The 16226-nt window shown below is 44.8% G+C and overlaps 1 protein-coding gene across 3 annotated transcripts in view; it reads right to left on the reverse strand.

Annotated features, from left to right (window-relative positions):
- Positions 1–16226, reverse strand: part of MAPK14 (mitogen-activated protein kinase 14) — a 349835-nt gene that overhangs the window by 161958 nt on the left and 171651 nt on the right. For all 3 annotated transcript variants that reach the window (XR_011204863.1, XM_069238758.1, XM_069238759.1), the window contains exons 5-6: positions 12540–12569; positions 11864–11911 (exon numbers count right to left, since the gene is read on the reverse strand). Coding sequence is in view for 2 of the 3 variants with exons in the window: in XM_069238758.1 (XP_069094859.1) it covers positions 11864–11911; positions 12540–12569 (78 nt within the window). In the remaining variant the exon portion in view is untranslated. The remainder of the gene's footprint in view (positions 1–11863; positions 11912–12539; positions 12570–16226) is intronic.

Raw genomic sequence — 16226 nt, forward strand, 5'->3', positions numbered from 1 at the left:
AACCATCTCCCTCTTCCCACCCCAATGTCCCTAAGAAGCTTTTCCTCTCCACCACTGACCTCTTCCCTACCCCCCCATCCTTCACATCAGGCCAGAGAGGTCAAAACCCAGGCAAGCACCTCAGCTACCCATTCCACGGGCACAGTAGTGTCCCCAACTAATCCAGGTGGGAAAAGATCCCGGCCACCAGCCAGGCAGACGGACAGGGTGCCAGCCCCAAGTGCGTTGAGGAAGGGTAAGGAGTCAGTCCCAGCTGCAGGGCGTAAGGGCAAGGAGGCAGCACCAGCTGCAGGACGGAAGGGCAAGAAGGCAGCCCCAGATGCAGGACGGAATCAATCAATCAGTCATTTGTAGAGCGCGCTACTCACTCGCTAGGGTCTCAAGGCGCTGAGGGGTGTGGGGAGGGTCTACTGCTTGAACAGCCAGGTCTTGAGGCGTCTCCTGAAGGTCAGCAGGTCCTGGGTCTGTCGTAGGTGGACGGGGAGGGAGTCAGCCCCAGCTGCAAGAAGGAGGGGCAAGGGGACTGCAACAGCAGGCAGGAAGGACAAGGGGCCTGGTGCAGGGACTCCGTTTGAGCCCCCACCACCAACCATGGTGGTGCAGCCATCCGAGGCTGCAGGGGAAGGGCTGGAGCCTCCCCCCACCACTGCCAGCACCGCCACCAGCACCACTGCCAGCAGCAGCAGCCCCAGTGGGCAGCCGTCCGAGGCTGCAGGGGAAGAGCTGGAGCCTCCCCCTACCACTGCCACCTGCACCGCCACCAGCACCACTGCCAGCAGCAGCAGCCCCAGTGGGCAGCCGTCCGAGGCTGCAGGGGAAGGGCTGGAGCCTCCCCCACCACTGCCAGCACCGCCACCAGTACCACTGCCAGCAGCAGCAGCCCCAGTGGGCAGCTGTCCAAGGCTGCAGAGGAAGGGCTGGAGCCTCCACCCACCACTGCCAGCTCCACCAGCAGCACCACCACCACTACTACTACTACCACCACCACAGGGCAGCCGTCACCGCCGGTGGACAGTTTGTAGTCCTGCGTCCATGGGCTGTTGTGCGGCTTGGCCCCAGCAAATCCTGTGGGTCTGACACCCAGCTGAGAGACTGACCTTGCACTCCCCAAGATCTGCATCACTGGCCAGAACCAGTGGAGAAGCCATCCACTCACTCCATCCTCCCCAGGATGAAGCTCACTGGGCACAATGCCCCCTCCAGAACCAGTGGAAGAAGCCATACACTCACCCCATCCTCCCCAGGATGAAGCTCACTGGGCACAATGCCCCCTCCAGAACGAGTGGAACAAACCATCCACTCACCCCATCCTCCCCAGGATGAAGCTCACTGGGCACAATGCCCCCTCCAGAACCAGTGGGCAAGTCACCCACTTGAGAGACTGTGGCCTTGCACTCCCCATGATCAAGCACAGGGCATGTTGCCCCCTCCAGAGTCAGTGGACAAGTCACCCACTTGAGAGACTGTGGCCTTACACTCCCCAGATCCAAGCTCAGGGCATGTTGCCCCCTCCAGTACCAGTGGCGTTGTACCATCTTCCGGCTGAGGTGCCCCCCCCATTCCCCGTCCCCCTGAGGTGCCTGGCTATTTTCGACCTAATACCCCTGCAGTGTTTTCTCCGTATTGTTGCAGGAGAGAGGTGGGGCCTTGAACTATGTGATGTGGCCCTGTGGCCCACAGACATTGAGGACTGGGCAGTGTTCCTACATTTGTAAAAATGTATATACTTGTTAATTTGGATGCACATATTGCTACTATATTTATCTTATTACACTCACTTTAATCAATTAATTTTGTCTTTGCATTATTCCTGATGGGTACGGGGTGAATATGTAATGTTTGTGCATCTGCTTGTTGCGTGTGTGTGTCGCTCGCTTTTTCCTCCCCCCCTACCCCTGTGTGCTAGGCGGCAGAACTCACTGTGGTCGTCTTCGCCAGCGTTGGTGTTCGTAGTGGAGCAGAAGGTAGAAGATCATGGGGAACGCATGGGTGTCCACAGGTGAGTCGTTTCCCTTCTGTGCAGTGTTTCTGCCAGGCTTTTGATGTTGTTGGTACCGCCCCGGAAAAGGTGGCAGATTGGTGTCTCATAATCTTCCGCCCACTGTATTGTCTTCTGCCTAGCTGTAGGTGGTTACCGCTGCGGTGCCTGTAGATTTCGCCCTGGCGGTCGATGTGTGGCTGTCCACCGTGGTCATAATTTCATATTTATTACCACCGGCCTGTTGGCGGTATTACTGCCGCTTTATCACCAACCGCCAGGGTTGTAATGAGGGCCTATGTCCTTTTGATTTTCCACTTAACCTACAAACAGTACGTAGAGCACATCTGAAAATCTGTGAAGATCTCCACACATAGGGCCTGATTACGACCTGGGCGGATAGGATACTCCATCACAAACGTAACGGATACCCAGCCCACCGCTTTACAAGTTCCATAGGATATAATGGAACTTGTAATACGGCAGACAGGATATCCGTCACATTTGTAACACAGTATCTCATCCGCCAAGGTCCTGATCAGGCCCATAGTATTGTGTAATTTCTGCAAATCCCTAAAAATAAGTAGAAATATTCACATATGTAAAAAATGTCTGATCTTTTCATACTTTTTGTTAAATGAGACTGAGGTTTTAAAAAAACCTAGAAATTTCTAGTTACTACAAACAAAATAGAATATTTTTCAGTCAAATGAGTGAACATTTCCAGTACCATGTAAATATATTTGAAGGTTTATGAGAAGGCTGGTTTGGTAGCATTAAAAAAAAAAGTATACTAGTCTTATATTTCACACAGCATATTTTACTGACCGTGTTAGCGATACCAACTACCGTGGTTTTGGTGTGGTCTCAGTTGTCACACATTTTCTAGATTGCTAATAATTTTGATACAGTTCGCCAAATAAGTACAATGGTTTCCAATCACATAAAACCTAGCATGAGAAGTTTCATACAGATTAATCCTGGAGGGAAAGTTAAAAAATATGTCACAAAGTTGTGCTTTCCACATTCATTTCGACAAGAAGTTTTGTTCTGTGTTACAGCAAAAAATTGCTGTACTGAATACACCAAACTTGAAATGTAACGAGAACCTTTCTCAGAGCAGTGCATTTTTGTTTCTCAGAAATCCATTTAGTAGTTTTTGAGATATATGTAAAACAAACATATGTCAGTGAGCTTCAAAAGCTAAGTTCACTCAAGATCTTTTGTTTATGTTACCTGATAACTCACAGACTATACGTAAATCCAGAGTCTCTGAAGATTTAAGGATCCAGAGTGTGACAAATAAAGAAACCACAATCGATGAAGGAACATACTTTAGGAATTATCTTTCTGTGAATACTCTCTGTCAAGAGCAGGTGTTACAGATAACACAAACGCAGTCTTCTTTGTGCATAGCTATGGTTTGATGCCTTTCGAAGTCATTACAGACTCAAGAAATGAGAAAGAGTAGGAATTACACTAAAAACATCTACAAAATTATTGCAATTAAAAAAACTTCCAAAGACCACAGGCAAATAAACACAGATGATGTGGAAAACAATCAGAGTCTGTAGTCGCCTGGAAAAAAAATAGCATAAACAAGCTTTTGTGAGCAACCAACAAGCAAACTAAATAAGTTGTGACTCATCGAGCATCCATGTCAAACTTCCTTTTATAAAAGGGTACCTAGAAGTAATTTTGAAATACAAAAGAAGCGAAATGCCACCATCTTCCTTTGGGATTCAACTTGGGAAAAAGACCAGAATCTCAAGCTAAACCAACCAAAAATCCAGGAGTGGATTCCCAATGGTAAATTCCAGATAACAGAATGGATACTACCAGTAAGCAGGCTTTGTGTATCATTTCAATTGTCCCGCCCCTTTGGTATTTTTTCTGTAATCATTACACAAACTCAGTTTTCAAAGTTCACTGAAACCAAAAAGATGAACAGAGATACATGCTGAATGTGATGCAGCCAAGCCGCAGCAAGCACATGAATGTCTGGGGGATGCGAAAGCTGTAGCAGAAAGAAGCAGGCTGGAAGCTTTTCAGACCACAGGGGACCCTGGGGAGCTCAAACACTGGGGGCTTAGACCTTGCTCACCAGCAGATTCAGTAGGTGAGCACCCAGAATTGCTTTATTACCTCAAACATTGAGTGTGATATAATCACATCTAAAGTAAATTTATTAACACAATACTTGCAGATTTCACCAACTCTTGAATATCCTCCAGGCACCAAAATTGATCTAGAAACTTGAAATAGCTCCCTTGAGCCAATATGTCGCACTCCAGCTCCATCTTGGTTCTGATCTCACCAGTCTATGACATCACAGAGGCGTTTAAGGAGCTACACACACACTGACATCAGTTCCCATCCATTTTCCATGTCCTCTGAGGTGGAGACGAGGCTGACAAGACTAAGAGAATTTGCAGAGTAAAAAAACTAACTTGGGGCCTTGGAAAATGAGCTCTTATGCATTCAGGAGGCTCCTTCTTGGCAAAAAGTGTGGATACGTTTATACAGAGCATAATACAGCAGTAAATGGTCCACTTCAGAATTGCATTGCTTTTCCTGAAGCCAGTATAACCTAGGAAACGGCATCCATGAGTCACAAATTAATGCAGAACTGAGGGCCTTGCAAAGATCCAGGTTGTGCAGTGTCTCCACCACTTTGGGGGGAATGTTGTTAAGTGATGCACAAACCCACATTAAAAGTGGAGACACCTTCAGCAGGAAGGAAGTCTTGCCCTCAAAACAATTGGCTGCAATGAACAAACAAAGCAGTCAGTTTGCTAATCTGTCAATTTGAGGTAATGACAATCAAGAAACCTGACAACTGTGTATGGACTGGAAGTTCAAACTCATCAACAATGTGAGCACCAAGGTAAGGTACCACTGAGGCATGAGAAAGGAAAAAGGGGAGAAAAAATTGGTCAACTCCTTCAGAAAGCACAAAATAAAAATAGGAAACTTGAAGAACAACGTCTGATCTGGTAAGCAAAGAAAAGCTGAAAGGGACGTCAGGTAACATTTAACAGTGCCCATAGCATATCTTGCAGAGCTAAGGATTGCACAGCATTATACATATACATGCCTTCAAAAAATCAACATCCTCCTCGTCATACCATGATACAAAACTAGCCAACGCCCGCACTACCTCCCTGGTGCAGGTCATGACCAGTGGCAGACACCAGAGAGGGAGTTAAAAAATCTTTTGTGCGTGGCATTGGAGGATTTTTTTTTTTTTTTTATTATTCCCCGATCGGGAGACATGGAAGATATTCTGTATCTCCCCCAGCCACCCCGCCACCCCCCGACTACGGCACGCAGACAACACTATCTGCATTCCCCCATCGGAGCAGGAAGCAGCCATCAGCCGCTTCCTGCTCCAGTGGGGAAAACGGGCCCAAACAGGCCACCCCACCATTCGGGAAGGCCTTGTTTGAACGGGGAGATTCTCCCATTCTTAAGTTTACCTTTGGGTGTCTTGAGAGAACGTGCTGATTGAGGGAAGAAGCAAAGGTAAAGTGACTGACCTTTACTGTTGCACGCATCTCACACACACCCACCAGCAATTTTGTGACTGTCTACGTAGGCTAGTGTTTTAGAGCAACAGTTTATCCAGTAGCAGAGATGGCATCTCGTTTGATGACTGCTAATCAAGTCCTAACTCGGGTTATAGAGGACAGCTCTGACGTAGGATCAGACACTGAGACAGCAGATACTGAGACAGCATCTGAGGGATAGGACAATGGTGTAGACTATGGGAGTGATTTTTCCGACAACTCCTCTTCCAGTGATTCTGAGGGAGGTGATGAGGACAGTTCTGCTGTTGCTTCGCAAGCACAGTCTGTGCAGGGGGACTATAGGGGTTTAGCCCAACCCAGAGAGCATGTGCATGTGGTGGCAAGCACAGAGAGTGTGTGCTCTTGGGAGCTCCCCAATTTAGTTCAGCCCCAAATTCCACCGCCCAAATCGTATTGTTGAGATATCAAAATTATCTATCACAAAACAACCTGGTTTGTAAGGTAGGCACCTGCGTTTTTGGTCCTGGGCTCAGCGGCTATATAGGGAAGCCTACCAAACCCAGACATTTCTGGAAACTAGACACCCAGGGGAGTTCACAGAGGTGTGACTTGTGTGGATTCCCCAAAGATTTCGTACTCATACCCTGCAAAGGTAAAATGTTGAATAAAATTCAATTTTTTCTTGCATTTCTGTCATACGAACTACAAGAATATGCTGGGATCCACAAAATTCCTACCACCTAGTGTTTCCCCACCTGTCCTGATAAAAATGCTACCCCACTTGAGTGCCTATACATAGTGCCTGCTTCAGGAATGGATCACCCCATGGTCAACAGATGACCCCATGTAGGAATAACATTGACCATTGTGTGATACATTCCTGACTAGGCCTACCCACACAAGTAAGGTACCATTTTTATCTAGAGACTTGGGGGAATGCTGGTTGGAAGGAAATGTGTGGCTCTTCTCAGATTCCAGAACTTTCTGTCACTGAAATATGAGGGAAAAGTATTTTTTTGCCAAATTCATCTTGGCAGTTACAATGGATGCGAGGGCTATCAAAGTAAAAAAGGCACACCTGGAGAACATACCCTGAAATCAAAGTATGGCTGATGAAGCCAAGGAGAAGGGGATGGCCATAGTTTGACCGTGTTTGAAATGTTCGAAGGACCTACTCAGCCTTCTCAGACAGTCATGCTTCATCAAAGGGATGTCCATAGGGCTGGCTTGGCAGTCACCTGAAAAACTGGTAAAATGCATCAAGGTATGGTGGCAGAGGAGCACATGGATTGTGCTATGAAATGGGAATAATGGGCCAGAATACAAGTCACATTCACAGAAATAAGGACAAGGCGCTTTGAAGAGAGGATCTTATTTCCAGTTGCCTGATTCCTTTTCAACTCCTGCTCTTTAGGAACAGAGGGCTAGGAGGCAGGTGTCTTTATCAAGGAAGAGGAAGCCTGAAGAAGTTTCCCAGGGGAAAGGGGGAGCAGTCAAAAAATTCAAACCCAAGAGCTGAGTAAAATTTGATTCACTCCACATGTCTAAAACTGGACCCACCAATGACCTGTTGAAGAGAAGCAAAAGCTCCTGAGCGGTAGATCCTGGCTGCACGATTTCTGTGAGAGATTGTCTTTATTCTCGTGCACCACCAAAGGTAATTCAAGGACCTCCACTGCACTGAACAGGACAGCTGTGATTGGGGCAATTTTCTCTGTGAGAGAACAAAAGGTCATTCCAAGTCATCCCACAAGACGTATTCAAAGCCACTGGTATGCGTCATATCTAAATCGTCATAACTATCTGATCCCATGGGGGAAAGAAATTCCTGCTGTGCTTATCATCATGATAAACAATACAGGGTATGTAACTTGGATCATTATCAGGTCCAAAAACGAAACTCAAGCCTGATCAATCCTGGTCTCTCAAGAGACTTCGTCCGGATTACATGAATGGGATATGTTCAAGATCTGAATCTAACAAGTTTGTTGGACAGTAAGCTCAGTTGCTACGGAGGTCTTACAAGACTGAAAGTCAGCATCTTACGATCATGTGAAGCACAGCAGATAAAGGTTCCTGCATAACAACAAACACTCTCAGAGGTTCGAAGTATCCAGATCGGGTTTAATGAAAGCATCCCTACTATACAGTGAGTGTTAAAGCTCTTCCCGCTGTGCACAAACAACAGCTTCATATACAAGTGAAGAGCAACCCCTAAGGATTCTCCAATCTCCTAATAAATCGGTTTCTATTTCCAAGCAACCCTATTAGGAAATACAACAAATCTGCAAAATGTGTATGAGTTTATTCTAAGAGCCCCATAATTGTCTCAGTTAAGTTATATTGTGTTATGAAGGGGGGAGGGGTGTATGTGTGAGGGTGGGTGAGTGTGAGAGTGTGAGTGTGTGTTTGGCAAGCCAGGTTTTCTGTTTCTTGCAAAATTCTAGGGAAGTTATCTTTCTTTATTTTATGTCTCTCTTTGGTCTTTCCATGTCTGAGAGACAGAGCTGTCCATTCAGCTAACTCTGTTCTTCTCAGATTTATGGCTTCAAATTAGGAAGGGTGAGTGCATGTGCACAATGACTGCGCATGACCAGGTGCAGCTGACAACTAAAGTTATCTTTATAGTACCTTGAAAACTAAGAATACATTTGTTAAGATAGGGCTGGACAGAGGCACATAGTTGGAATTTGCTGTTACAGCAGCTGACAAACAGAATAGATACACAGACTACAGTGAGAAGAAAAAATGGTAAACATGGAAGCGGTTCCAGCTGGCATGTTTGTAGGGCACTTTCATATATTACCTTTACGCATGCGGCAACCGGCAAGGCTTTTGTCAGTAGAAGATGTTTGGCAGAGGCTGTTAGCCTCTGCCAAATGCCAAGAGCACTAAAGGTATCCAGGATGAAGCAGAAGAGGGCCTGCATAGCTAGGGTGAAAGTCACAATCTGTGCAGTGTCAGTGCAAGAGCTCCAAATCTGGGAAAGTAGTAGAGGCTCAAGGCCTACAACTAAGTGCATCTCCCCCACGACTGGATCCGAAGATAATGTCAAGGCAAGAGTCTGAAAACAACCTGCCAAATGGAAAGATCTACCCCTCGAGCAGCAGCAAGTCTCCACAGCTGAAGAGTCCCTCATAAGATGTTTCTTGTGTTTTTTTCAAGACTTGCTCTTTGAAGTGGCGCGCTTCAAGGATCTGGCTGGCTGAAGGCGAGTCAGAGCTGGAGCCGGGTGTGGTCTGGATAAGGATCAGAGACGGATTTGGCATTTGTTTTGAGCTCGCTACCTGATGAAATTTGTCTCTTGCTCTTTGACAGCCTTTTCTTGCATACGGCTGCACTGCTTATACAGCCTGGATTTGTGTTTGGACACTAGGCACCACAGGGTGGCATTGTGTGGTTCCCTGAGTGACACCTGATTGGTACAGGATCATGGTTTAACTTCTGAAATTGAAGGGGGAAATGGGGAGGGGCAGACCTGCCCTTATCCCTCCCACACACAAAAACATGACAAAAGATATATATTGAAAGGAGTGCTTCAGAAGAACAACTCCTGATCCGTGTCAACTGTGTGATAAAAAGGGTACTGACATCAGTGTGCTGGGGTTCAACATTTTAAAACTCCATGATCATATCAGAGTGACACTGCAGAGCTATTTCAACTCTCTTGCTCCATTTTGATGTCTAGAAGAGATTCAAGAGGAGAGGAATCTGCTGCTAGGCATTACTATCAGAACCACCAATACACAGGCACGCAAACAGCTGTGTATGACCAGACACAACCACACAGCGACGTTTGTCATTTTCATAAACCAATATGCAGCACAATAAACCTACATAACTACCATCACATGGCCACACATACATCAACATACATCCTTGAACAATAATGCAACTATCTTTGTGTATCAAACACACTGAGTAGTGAACACTCACAACAATTATAATACAGCAACATACACCCAATACAGCAACCGCCATAGACTCACACTGCCACTATTTATGTTATACAGAGAAAACTACTTGCCATTCAGTAACAATATTTCTGGTGTACACTGTATCATCCCATTGATTCATTACATTATGAATATTCTGTAGGTATCAGACTTGATCCAGAAAACATCTACCTCAACAGCTCTCTCAGCGCAGTCATGTGGCACCGCAGAACTTCAATCTGGCTCCATCCATCTTGGATATGGTAACATCCAACTGCATATGGCATTGACTGCTACACTGGAGTGATTTCCCTCTCTTAGTTTTCCATGCCTCATGGAGGTATGCAAAGGAACCGAAAAAGCTACTACAACAGTGACAAAACAGCAGAAGAATATCTGCATACCCCAGATATTATCCCCAGCACTAATTAATCAGGGGATACGAAGGGCAGTGAAGAATCTGTGAGAAGATATAATATCCTTCAAGAAATAATCCTATAACAAAAGTTATTTTACTGAATTTAACTCAGTTACCTTAGACATGAAGGACACTACCCTAGTATTGCTTCTTAAAACTGGTAAAGGCCCAGAGACCTGTGGGTCTTATACATTTACTGCCTTGCTAAGCAGCAAAGTTAAAGTTTTCAGTAAAATTCTCACAAGGACAAAAATACACAGTCTATAATAATTTTGCCTTGCAAAGTGGGCTTTATCCAATACAGACAGACAGGTTATAATGTTAGAATGCCCCCTAATATTATAGAAAAGCCTCTAGATATAGCACCCCGCTACTCCTTCCCACACGAGGCGCCAAGAATGCTTTTGACCATATGGATTGGGAATTTCTGAAAAAGACATTCATATGGGACAATAAGAAAAGCCAAGTTGCAAAGAATATTCTTTACATATCCACCAACTTACAAGGATTGGGAGCTCCAAACACAGAAGATATTTCAGAGCAACACATTCAACATTTGCTCGGTGCTCTGCCATTAAAGGACAGACAGTGGTACTGGCTACAAAACGAAGTATGCAAAATATCATCACATTTTTACTGTTCCTTCCCCCAAACAACCTTAGCACTGAGGGACCCTTATAAATGTCCGTACAAAAAAAACACTACCCTACTTGAATAATGCAGAGAGAGCATAGAAAATCACAAGCTGTCTCCCATGATTTCCATATTAGGGAAATCAGATTTTAAGCTGAGTTCTTCAGAAAGATGCACCTATATTAATATGTGCTGGTGGTGTGGCAGTAATAAGAACTTTTGGACAGACGTCCTGTTTCTTCAAAAAGATATAGCAAATATTCAACTACAGATGAACACCCTCACTGTACTGCAGGGGGCATGATCAAGAGGGCACATAACCTCGCTCATTGCCAACAGGTAAACTAATTATACAACTTCTGCTAGCTATTAGATCACCTGCAGCACAGAAATGTAAAGCCCTGGACCGACTCGTATCAGGCTTGTGGTGAGCCAAAATTTAAAATTCATATCTGATGGAGAGGCTAACATCCTTACCTAGAGATAAAGTGCTGACATTTAATAGACTAAGAAAGCCCTTTCAGACATTTTCAAAAGATATCTCACATCACTTATTAGACAGAAAGAGTTGTTGACTTACACCTTAGATAGTCATGTTAAGTGAACAAACCAAAAATCTACAAAATATGCCACATAGTATTAAGTGCTCCTAAACTCTGTAGCAAATAATCAACATGTTTAAGTTGTATTTAGAAAAGTATTTTTCTTTCGAGAAGATGAGTTGCTATCTCACCCCAACTCTTCTGTTATTTCTCACTGTATAACCTAGAATAATACTATGCATTGCCCAGAAAAAAAACTTCATGTAAAGTTGTTAAAAAATATTTGTTTTCTAGAACCTAACTGTGATCTTTAACAGTACAGATATAATGAACATACTTAATTTTACTGATTCAGCACTTTTAATGTCCTTAGTAACTCCAGAACTGTTAGATAGATTTGGATGCAGCAAAAAGTTAGCTAAACTGTTCTAAGCTCTATCCTCATTTTAAGTCTGACTTAAATCTAGTTCATGCTCAATCAGAGAACGAAAAAATAACAAGGATTTTGCATGCAATCCTTGAAAGTGAAACATCTCACCCATAACTCTTGACCCCTTGACCAATCTGCACCAATTATAACTACACAATCTGAGGAGGATGGACACACATCAAAAGTTCTGAACAAGGCAAAATACATTCGGAGATCAACTGATCAGTGGGCTAAGGGAAATAAAATGAGGCGTCAAAATGTGCGTCCAACTGTTAAGAGTTCTGACAAGCCTGCAACATCATACAGGGTCCTGAAAAACACTATTATTGCAGAACAACTTGGTAATATTCTACATTTTGTGGAACAGAGCCGTGAGTTATGTGCACCAGAACCTCACCTTCAGCTCACAGTCCTCGTTCACAGCCAGGTTACTTGGCTTTAGGTCCTATAAAGATAAGCAGAGTAAATAAGATATTAAGAGATAAACTGATAAATAAAAATGCATAATTATAACGCTGCTTACAAGCCAAGGAAAATACAGTAGTGGGTCTCCGAATGCTTGCACATGACACAGACCTCCCAAGCCCAATGGATGCCTCAAATATCAGATTCTCACAATCCCACAGCCTAAAGTATGGCTGTGACAATTAGGGGCCTTTACATACAAACACGAGCATACACCCCAGCTCTCAATTGTGCAAACAAGAATACAATTGTTGGGTCTATGTTGGTCCAATTTGAGCCTCTAATACATTTAATGCCTCTGGGCCAATCCAAGCTTGAAGTACAGATATATGCCATTATTTTGGCCAAGGCATTCTTTACAGTGCAATGCTGGTAGCATATGTGGGCTTCTGCATTCTCATCACAACTGGACGTTTTAGCACATGCTCTTTCTCATGCTAAATATCACTGGCCAAAGGGACAACATGACGCAAAGGTTCACAAGCACTCATGCTCTCAATCTGATCCGTCAAAATTATCTGTCACAGAAAATATATTTTCATGAATATCTATTAAATTCATGCATGAAGATGAAGCGGAAAATCAGAAATTCAAACATGCAGACCTACCCTATGGATGATATCAGCTGAGTGTATATACTGTGAAGAAAGAAAAATGAGCATTTGCATTAACTGGGAAGGTTTGCAACAAACATAACCCTCCCGGTATTATTACTCAATTCCGTAGATAGCCCTCAAAATCACATAACAGCTAAGGGACAGATGTTACACCCCGTATGAGGAGAAAAAGACTTCATATTGGAAGCCAAACCTCATAATGTCAGTAATGTAACTTACTGAAAAAATAAGATTACCTCATTGAAAATTGACCATCATTTTATTGTTAAATGAAGACTAAAAAACACACTACAACATGGATATACCAGAATGATATGGACTGCAACTGAAGGCAAACGTCTGTAAAAAGTTCAGTGCTGCTTTGTTTGGGCACTTCTACAATCTGTTATTGTAAAATATCTGTAGTGACTTCACATAAAAAGGAAGATAAGCATTATAATACATGGGATTCTGCAATGCCTGTATAAACGTCAGTCTCTAATTTTTTATAATCGCCGACTTGTGATGCACCCAGTCGTCAATTATGAAGAAAAGATGTCATAAATCGACTATTATAAGTTATTACAGTCAAGTTCTGACGTCACAATACCTGCTGCCAGCAGCAAAGGTGAAAGGCAGGACACGAAGCATGCTTCAAGGACCTATTTAACCCCTTCGCTGCCAGCCCTTTTCCCCCTCCTGTGCCAGGCCTTTTTTTGGCTATTTGGGGCAGTTTGCGCTTATGCCCTCATAACTTTTTGTCCACATAAGCTAGCCAAGCCCAATTTGCGTCCTTTTTTTCCAACATCCTAGGGATTCTAGAGGTACCCAGACTTTGTGGGTTACCCTGAAGGAGGCCAAGAAAATAGCCAAAATACAGTGAAAATGTCGTTTTTTTAAAATAAATGGGGAAAAGTGGCCGCAGAAGAAGGCTTGTGGTTTTTTCCCTGAAAATGGCATCAACAAATGGTTTGCAGTGCTAAAATCACCAGCTTCCCAGCTTTCAGGAACAGGCAGACTTGAATCAGAAAACCCAATTGTTCAACACAAATTTGGCATTTTACTGGGACATACCCCATTTTTACAATTTTTTGTGCTTTCAGCCTCCTTCCAGTCAGTGACAGAAATGGGCGTGAAACCAATGCTGGATCCCAGAACCCTAAACATTTCTGAAAAGTAGACAAAATTCTGACTTCAGCAAGGGGTCATTTGTTTAGATCCTACAAGGGTTTCCTACAGAAAATAACAACTGGAAAAATAAAATATTGAAATTGAGGTGAAAAAAACAGCAGTTTCTCTGTAACTTTTTCCTGCAATGTCAGATTTTCGAAAGCAATATACCATTACGTCTGCTGGACTCCTCTGGTTGCGGGGATATATAGGGCTTGTAGGTACATCAAGAACCCTAGGTACCCAGAGCCAATAAATGAGCTGCACCCTGCAGTTGGTTTTCATTCTATACCGGGTATACAGTAATTCATTTGCTGAAATATAAAGAGTGAAAAATAGCTATCAAGAAAACCTTTGTATTTCCAAAATGGGCACAAGATAAGGTGTTGAGGAGCAGTGGTTATTTGCACATCTCTGAATCCCGGGGTGACGATACTAGCATGTGAATTACATGGCATTTCTCAAATAGACGTCTTTTTTACACAAACTCTTATATTTGGAAGGAAAAAATGTAGGGAAAGACAAGGGGCAATAACACTTGTTTTGCTATTCTATGTTCCCCCAAGTCTCCCGATAAAAATGATACCTCACTTGTGTGGGTAGGCCTAGCGCCCGCGACAGGAAATGCCCCAAAACACAACGTGGACACATCACATTTTTTCATAGAAAACAGTGCCTACCTGTGGATTTTGGCCTCTAGCTCAGCCGGCACCTGGGGAAACCTAGCAAACCAGCGCATTTTTGAAAACTAGAAACCCAGGGGAATCCAAGATGGGGGGACTTGTGGGGCTCTGACCAGGTTCTGTTACCCAAAATCCTTTGCAAACATAAAAATTTGGCCAATAAAACACTTTTTCCTCTCATTTCGGTGACAGAAAGTTCTGGAATCTGAGAGGAGCCACAAATTTCCTTCCACCCAGCGTTCCCCCAAGTCTCCCGATAAAAATGGTACCTCACTTGTGTGGGTAGGCTTAGCGCCCACAAAAGGAAATGCCCAAAACACAACGTGGACACGTCACATTTTTTCACAGAAAACAGAGGTGTTTTTTGCAAAGTGCCTACCTGTGGATTTTGGCCTCTAGCTCAGCCGGCCCCAAGGGGGGCAGAAATGGTCTAAATACAATTCCTCCCCCCCCTTCCCCCCCCCCCAGGAGCGAACCTTGCCTACGGGGTCGCTCCCCCTGCATGACATTGGTGCCAAAAAAACAAAAAATCCCCGGTGCCTAGTGGTTTCTGCCCCATTGACCTAAAATCGGCCAATCTGACCCCAAGGGGGGCAGAAATGGTCTAAATACAATTTGCCCTCCAGGGGAGCGACCCTTGCCTAATGGGTGGCTCCCCATCTCAAAAAAAAAAAAATACATTAAAAAAAAACACAAAAAAAACATTTGCCCTGCCGCCTAGAGGTTTCTGCCCCCCCATCACCCCCCCCCCCAGGAGCAGATCGGCCTAATAACAATAGGCCGATATGCCCCCGGGGGGCCGAAATGGGCTAAAATAAATTTTACCCCACCCTCCCCCCAACAGCGACCCTTGCCTACGGGTCGCTCCCCCTGCGTGACATTGGCGCCAAAAAAAAATCCCTGGTGCCTAGTGGTTTCTGCCCTCTTGGGGGCAGATTGGCGTGGCAAAAATCGGCCAATCGGTCTAAATACAATCACCCCCCCCCCCCCCCAGGGGAGCGACCCTTGCCTAATGGGGGAAAAAAAAAAATTGCCCTGGCGTCTAGAGGTCTAGAGGCAGAAATGGCCTAAAATAAATTTGTCCCCGCCACCCCCTGGGAGCGACCCTTGCCTACGGGGTCGCTCCCCCTGCGTGACATTGGTGCAAAAAAAACAAATCCCCGGTGCCTAGTGGTTTCTGCCCCCTTGGGGGCAGATTGGCGTGGCAAAAATCGGCCAATCTGCCCCCAAAGGGGGCAGAAATGGCCTAAATACAATTTTCCCCTCCAGGGGAGTGACCCTTGTCCAAGGGGTGGCTCCCCATCTGTAAAACAAAAAATTTAAAAAATCCCCGGTGCCTAGTGGTTTCTGCCCCCTTGGGGGCAGATCGGCCTAATCAAAATAGGCTGATCTGCCCCCCAGGGGGGCAGAAATGGCCTAAAATAAATTTCCCCCCCAGGGGAGCGACCCTTGCCTAAGGGGTCGGTACCCTTGCGTGAAATTCACGTAAAAAAAGTAAACCCCCTGGTGTCTAGTGGTTTCTGTTCCCCTTGGAGGCAGATTGGCCTCATAAAAATAGGCCAATCTGCCCCAAGGGGGCCAGAAATGGCCTAAATATAATTTGCCCCCTAGGGGAGCGACCCTTTCCTAAGGGGTCGCTCCCCACCTCCAAAAAAAACAAAACAAAACAAAAAGAAAAAAAAAAAAATCCCTGGTGCCTAGAGGTTTCTGCCCCCCCCGGGGGCAGATCGGCCTGATAACAGACCGATAAAAGGCCTTCCAAAACAATGCCCCCCCTGGGAGCGACCCTGGCCCAAGGGATCGCTCCCTTATGTCCATTTCATAAAAATAAAAAAAATACCTGGTG

This window comes from Pleurodeles waltl, chromosome 6 (assembly GCF_031143425.1).
Source record: "Pleurodeles waltl isolate 20211129_DDA chromosome 6, aPleWal1.hap1.20221129, whole genome shotgun sequence".
Lineage (NCBI taxonomy): Eukaryota > Metazoa > Chordata > Amphibia > Caudata > Salamandridae > Pleurodeles > Pleurodeles waltl.